The following is a 7,136-nucleotide window of genomic DNA, read 5'->3' on the forward strand; positions in this document are numbered from 1 at the left end:
CATTAAGATATGGGGTATAAATGTAGGATTCAGAGTGGGAATGAGGCAGGGGAAGGATACTAAACTGTAGTTGGAAATTCTGAGCCGTGGACACAGCCCCAGGACACCCAAAAGAGAACATCAGCGGGCTACAGAAAATACAAGAGCACAACTGTTAGAAACTTGGAAGCCATGAATACAAAAGAGCCAGAACTTTTGTTATTAAAGGGGACAGACCTCTGAGAGATAAATTTTAAAAGTATTGGTATAACATACTCCACATTTAAAGCACTTTAAAGAGTTGAGTTCCTCAAGATGATTAAAGGAAGCACACTTATCAAAGAAACAAGACTCCCTACATGTCAAACTATTACTAAGACGTGGAAAAAAATCCATTTTGAAAAGGCTCCTGCATCTTATTGGGGTAACTCCCTAATGGCAGATGTGCATAAAAATTTGCTCCTGGGGAGGAAGGAGCATGAGGGTGGAGCTGGGAGGAGAGGAGAGAGCGGGTTGCGAGCAGGCTGTGAAGTGACTAAACAAATGACTGAAAAAAAAATTTTCACCTGGAAGGAAGACATGTAAAACTTCAGAAGCAAGAACTTCAGAAATAGAGCACTGTCTGGCAGGGCAGCAGAGGCAAGCATTCTGCAGGAGGAAAGGAAGAACACTGTGGAGGAGAGGGAAGATGGTGCTTCTGACAGAGGTTAACTTCACAGAGCAGCATTCTAAACACAGGCAAAAAACAAGGGAAGAACTATAGCACAGAGAGACATTGAGAGAGAGAGAGAGAGAGAGAGAGAGAGAGAGAGAGAGAGAGAGAGAGAGAGAGAGAGAACCTGTGGGCAAAGGCATGGTTTCAAGAAGTCTTAAGTCATGACTTCTTGGAAGAGTAACACCTAGGATTCTGTCACTATGGTAGGAGCTAATAGAGGTGATGGCTGTGCTGGCAGGAGATGTTGACTGGGTGTGAGTAAAAATATCAAAATTTCAGGATTCACTGTTTCTTCTCTTCTTCTTCTTCTTCTTCTTCTTCTTCTTCTTCTTCTTCTTCTTCTTCTTTTCTCTCTCTCCTTCTCTCTCCTCTCTCTCTCTCTCTCTCTCTCTCTCTCTTTCTCTCTCTCTCTCTCTCTCTCTCTCTCTCTCTTTCTCTCTCTCTCTCTCTCTCTGTGTGCGTAGGGCAGAGGTTGATCTCAGGTGTCTACCACTACTGCTTTCCACCTTGTATTTTGAGATTGACCATGAGATCATTGGCTAGGTTCGTCTGGTCAGTGAGCTCCAGCTGTGCCCCTGTTTTCCACACTCCACTCCCTAGTGCTCAGGTAAGGGATCCACCACTGTGTCTGGGTTTTCCCTTAAGTGCTAGGGGTCTTAACACAGTCTTCATGCTTGCACAGGAAGCACTCTGCCCGGGACCATTTGTACCAGGTCCCCAGTCACAATATCTTTAAAAAGTAAAAGGATCCTTAGAGACATGAAAATAAGAAATGCATGATCCCAGAGCAATATTCAAGTCCCTTTCCACAAAGACTATGGTGCCCACCCAGTCTCAAATCTACAACACACAGGAGCTCCAAGCAATCTCCTTTAATGTGGAACAGGCTTGGGCAGTGTGAGAAGGGCTGCCCAAATGTGCTCATAAGCCGAGGAGGAGGAATTTCTAAAATAAGTGCCTTCCCTCCCTCTCCCCTTTTCCTCCCTCTCCACAGAATGGTGCAATTGTGGGCATCCGCTGGAGAGACTAGACCTGCGGAGGCCCTAGAAGCATCTCAATGGCGGCGTGGATATCTCCATCCGTGGCTATAAGGGCCTGCAGGTTTGCATCACGGTTAGAAAAACCCAAGGCCTTCAGCTGCTCCAGTTCTTGCTGGTAACGACCTTCAACGAGGAGGGCTGAGGATAGTGCGCTTTGGGTAAACAGGGAACAGGCGTTGGCCAAGGAATGGAAGAGCTGGAGAAAGGCCAAGGAGTGTTGTGTGGTGTCTTCTCTGTAGGCTTGTCTTGTACCCCTAGTTTCTGGGGTTCCTCTAGCCCCGCGCGGTTTAGCTGAGTTCCATAGGAACGGTCCCAGCTCGGGCACCTCCCTGGACAGCGTCTGCAGGCCTTGTTCTATCTGTAGCAATGCCTGCAGCGCTCGAGGATTGGTCAGGATTGGGAGAAGGGGCATATGCTGTAGGAGGGGGCTGCCAGTTGCCAGCTGGTGGAGCAGAGCTGGATTCTTCTGCAGGACATTCACGGCTCGACGCAGGACAGAGGGCGAGAGTTTCGGCTGAGTGGTTAGAGGGGTTTTCTCCACCGGCTGCTGGCTCTCTTGGGTGGGGCAGTCTGTGCCTGGGTGTAAGTCGAGTGTACCAGGTCGGCACCCTGAACTGGCCTGACTTGGAACTGGGCCCTTGGCCTGAGTAACGCCTCCTGTACTGACCTCTTGTGCCAAGGTCCTGACTGGAGCTGAGGTGGTGGGGTCAGAACTTCCATGAGCAGTGCTGGCTTCTCCCCGACACAGCTCTGAGCCTGAAATGTGGCCTTTAGAGGCCACTAATAAGGCCAGAGTGGAGAGGATGATCTGCTGGATGTCAGACCAGCCAGGACGCATAGCATTGTCTCCTCCTGGCACGACTTTCGGGGCCTCCAGCCTTTGCTTGTGTTCCTGGAGGACTTCCTGTTGTCGCGCAGGTTTCTGAAAAGTTTCCGGAAACTTGAGAGCGGGGTCCCGTTTCTGTACCGTCTTTGAGGACTCGGGAACGTGCATGCCATTGGCTTGTTTCTCATTTACCAGCCCTTGAATCAAAGGGTCCTCCAAGAACTGCACCACAGACTCTGGTGCTGTCGTCAGCAGTTGGACAAGCTGGCTGAAGAAATCAGCTAGGTCAGGTGAGCTCCGGGCCAGCCGACCCAACCTGGCTAGCACCGCAGCGTTATCAGAGGCCGATGGTTCCGAACGGTGGGTACAGTTGCCTGTGGGGCCTGCCAGAGTTCCTGTACAGGCTGACCCTTTCAAACGAGTCCTCACGACCACGTGGACTGTAGAGCCATCAAAAATGCCGCGCTGGCTCAGTATGTCGTGATCCCGGAGGATCTTGCCAGTGAAGATGAGCACCAGCCGGTCAGTGTCGCAGTGAAGGTATTTGGAGATTTGCTTCTTAAAGCGGTGGACGTTGCTATTTTCTGCCACCCAAAATTCCTGGCAGTCTTGTGGGGTCTTGACAGACACTCTGATGATACGCGAGAACGGTTCCCTACCGGACACCAGCTGGCTGTCTCCTGCTTCTTCCCTAGCCCGTGCCATATTTCCTGAAGAAGAGGATGCAGGGTTACCTCAGGGCACAGTGGAGGACACACCTGTGGAAGCTTTGATGTGGCACCGAGCACACCTGGGTGCAAGGACCAGTAGGTGTCCAGTTGATGTCCTTTCACCTACGTCCTGCAGATGCCACCTCCCAGTGTAGCCCTAGAGCCACCTGGCTCCCAGAGCTGGGGCAGCCCCTCCTCTCTTGGCTTGTCTTTAGAGGAGATGGTGTCAGTGATGAGGTCACAGTTGAAAGGTAGACTTGAATGGGGGCAGGGCAGAAGTCTACCACCCGCCTGGGGTTGGGTTTTCTTTCTGATTTGATTGAAAACACCAAAGGGGCTGGGGGGGAGGGGGGACAGGGAACATGTCCCTATCTAGAAACACATTTCACACAACCACTTGTTCCTCTTCAAACCCTAACACTAAGCTTGACAAGTAATGATGGTTGAGTGAGAAAGCAAGGACTAAGGACTGGCTAACGAAGCATTCATCCTGCTCACCAAGCCTCCACTAAATTACTGTCCCCTCATCACAGTCTACCTGAGGCCTCAGGCCCAGTTTCTATCTGAACAGAATGGAATCAGTCTGCATTTTCAATGGTATACTTGTATCCTAGGCCCTTAGGGAGATAATCTGTCTACATGGTCTCAAAGGCATGATATTCCAAAGCCCCGAGAGCAGGGCTGCTTCAGAAAATAAAGTGAGGAGGGATGGTGGTCCTGGGGAGACTGCTACATGGTTTAGAGGGATTGTTGATTTTTCCAGAGGACCCAAATTCAGTTCCCAGCACCCCCTCCAAATATAGTGTTAACTCAGAGGTTGGTGACCTTAAGAGAAATCACAGCAGCTCTTGGAATCTAGGTCTAAATATGATTTAATTACTATAAGACAGTGTGAGAAGGAACTATTTAAGCTGTTTGGACCACTCCAGGCAGGTAAAGCCCTAGGAAAAATGTAATCTCTCCAGCAGTTATTTGTTAATATTAAAGATAGATTTGGCTGCATTAGGTTTGTATCATTAACAGAAGTTCTCTCTCTCTCTCTCTCTCTCTCTCTCTCTCTCTCTCTCTCTCTCTCTCACACACACACACACACACACACACACACACACACCTTTTTTTCCAGTTCTAAAATTTCCAGTAACCACAAAAATCAGTGACAAGAATTTCTCTTCCTAGAATGCCACCTCAAGGGGATCAGGCAGGAGGTAAAATGACCACTGAGGTGATTCTGCACCTGCAATATTTATCAATGCTCTTAAACTTTGGAAGGCATGAACCAGCATTATAAGCCAATAGCAAGACATGATGAGATGTAATTTCAGAGTCTGAAAGCATTTCTCTCTCTTGGGAACTTTGATGATGCCCTGGCTGGCTTACTTCTAGTCTCCCCAGGGAACAATGTCTACCATACAATTATGGCTTCAAAAACAATTCTTGTGAGTTTCACTTTGCATTGCCCCCAACATGAGAGGGGTTGGAGGGAAGCAATGTAATCACATTTTAAATTTAAAACAAATATTAACAGTTTCTACTTCAATGGCATTGTCATTCCACATCCTTTAACACACTTGGGTTTTGCAGACATCTAATGCGTTAGTGTGGAAAAGTACCTAAAATTGTGATTTCTTGGTTAACTAGAAAACTTTTCACCAGGGGTGATGGTGGCACATGCCTTTAATCACAGCATTAGGGAGGCAGAGGCAGGTGGATCTCCATGAGTTCAAGGCCAGCCTGATCTACAAAGAAGTTCCAGACAGGGTTACAGAGAAACCCTGTCTCAAACAGCACTCCCACCCCACCCCCAAAAAAGGGAAGGAAGGAAGGAGAGAAAAGAAGAGAAGACCTTACCATTCATTCATGATGACCTGAGTTAGGAATCCCATCACCCATGTAAAAACCGAAACACAATGATGCACCACTGTAACTTAAGCACTCGGGGAGGTGGGGCGTGAGGGTGGCATATATAGAGACCAGTGACCATTAGGCTTCTGAACAGTCAGTCTAGCTGGAAAAGTACCTACTAGTTTCAGTAGGTGACACTGTCTCAAAAGCTGATGAGGAAACATATGCAGTCAATATGAACCTCCATCTTTCATATGCATATGCATGAGCCAGTGTATGTGCAGACACATATTCATACAAACTGCAGGGAAGAGAAACACCAGAAATCCAGGAATTGACAGCCAGAGTTGGGATTTTGCTTTTCATTTTATGTCTCTGTGTCTCTGTGTACATAGGCCATGTGTATGCAGATAGATACTAGCAGAGCCCAGAAGACTGTGAGATTTCCCTGGAGCAAGAGTTACAGGTGGCTTCAAACTTTCCAGTGTGGCTTCTGAGAACTTCTGTGAGAACAGTGTGATGGTTTGAATAAAAAAAAAATTGTCCCTATAGGTGCATAAGGTGTGGCACTATTAGGTGTGGCCTTTTGGAGTAAGTGTAGCCTTGTTGGAGGAAGAGTGTCACTAGGAGCTGGGCCTTGAGGTCTCAGAAGCTCAAAACCAGGCCTAATGGCTCATGGTCATTTCAACATGTGAATGTAGAACTTTCAGCTCCTTCTCCAGTGCCATGTCTGCCTGTTCACCGCCATGTTTCCCACTATGACAGTAGTGGACTAGACCTCTGAAACTACAAGCCAGCCCCAATTAAATGTTTTCCTTTACCTAAGGGTTGCTGTCCTCGTGGTGTCTCTTCACAGCAATAAGAAACCGCAACAGATGTTCCCATTGATTTTTGTTTGTTCAGAAGTTGGTACCAGGAACTGGGGTCTTGCTGGGACAGGCCTGACCCACGCTTCTGTTTGGAGGGATGTGGACTCTGAAACTTTGCATTAGAAAAGCAGTTGAACATTTTAAGTGGGGCTTCAGGGGTCATTATAGTAGGAGCGTAGAAGACAGTGTGGCTGAGTGTGATTTCAACTAAGGGGCCCTAGATCAAAAGGTTCCAGAAGAGAATGTTAGTAAGTAGCCTAGAGACTATTCTTATGATGCTTTGGTGAAGAATATGGCTTCTTTCTGTCGTTTTCTTTCTTTCTTTCTTTCTTTTTTTTTTTTAGTGAAAACATATTTTATTTCTGCTTAAATATTCTAAAGCTGAAGTTTTAAAAATGACCCATTTACTTGCTCCTTTCTGAGACCCTATTTATTTGTCTGAACTTTTTAAAAATTTTATTAATTTATTCAGATTACAACTCAATTGTTATCCCACCACTTGTATCCTCCCATTCCTCCCTCCCTCCTGCTTTCACCCTATTCCCCTCTTCTAGGTCTAAGACTGAGGGGGGCCTCCTTCCCCACTATATGGTCATAGGCTATCAAGTCTCACCTTGGTAGCCTGCTTATTCTTTCTTTGAGAGCCACCAGGCCTCCTCACTAAGGGGAGGTGGTCAGGATTAGAGTTAGGGTTAAGGTTAGGGTTTAAAAAAAAAAAATCTGCCTGTGGCTAAATTGAAAAGTTTTTGGATTAATTACATTTGCAAAGGAAATCTCAAAACAACCTAATATCAACTTTGTCATGTAGTTGTTAATGTTTATGCCTTGCAGATTTATAATGAAAAGGAACAAGCTGAGCAAAGAAAAATATAAAATGTACAATTTGAAGAGAAAAGAGGAATTAGGAGGTAAACTCTGCTGTGTTCAAGGAGATAAACAGATTGAAGAAAAACCTGAGGATAAGATAAATAAAGGGAATGGTGACCTCAGAGCAAGACCCCACCCAGCTAATCGTCCAACTTGTGAAAAGGAAATAAAGAAAAGCTTAGCCCAAGTGTGGTGGTGCACACCTTTAGTCCCAGCACTCAGGAGACAGAGAAATGTAGATCTCTAAGTTTGAGGCCAGTCTGGTCTACAGGGCAAGTTCCAGGACAG

At 46.7% G+C, this 7,136-nt stretch overlaps 1 protein-coding gene across 1 annotated transcript; it reads right to left on the reverse strand.

Moving 5' to 3' along the window:
- Positions 1-1,556: 1,556 nt before the first annotated feature.
- Positions 1,557-6,193, reverse strand: LOC311580633 (ubiquilin-1-like). The gene is made up of 2 exons (XM_084752320.1): positions 5,934-6,193; positions 1,557-3,270 (listed from the first exon to the last, which is right to left on the reverse strand). The coding sequence occupies exons 1-2, from the start codon at positions 6,142-6,144 to the stop codon at positions 1,721-1,723; spliced, it is 1,761 nt and encodes a 586-aa protein (XP_084608446.1). The 5' UTR covers positions 6,145-6,193; the 3' UTR covers positions 1,557-1,720.
- Positions 6,194-7,136: the final 943 nt, after the last annotated feature.

This window comes from Acomys minous (genome assembly GCF_964271855.1).
Source record: "Acomys minous genome assembly, chromosome: 2".
Lineage (NCBI taxonomy): Eukaryota > Metazoa > Chordata > Mammalia > Rodentia > Muridae > Acomys > Acomys minous.

What these genes read in the sequence shown, in the direction of transcription:
- LOC311580633 (XM_084752320.1), bottom strand. Translation starts at nt 6,144, where the DNA reads ATGACCCCTGAAGCCCCACTTAAAATGTTCAACTGCTTTTCTAATGCA. An exon ending in ACGAGGACAGCAACCCTTAG is followed by an intron (nt 3,271 to 5,933) that starts GTAAAGGAAAAC and finishes CCTCTTCTTCAG; the next exon opens with GAAATATGGCACGGGCTAGG.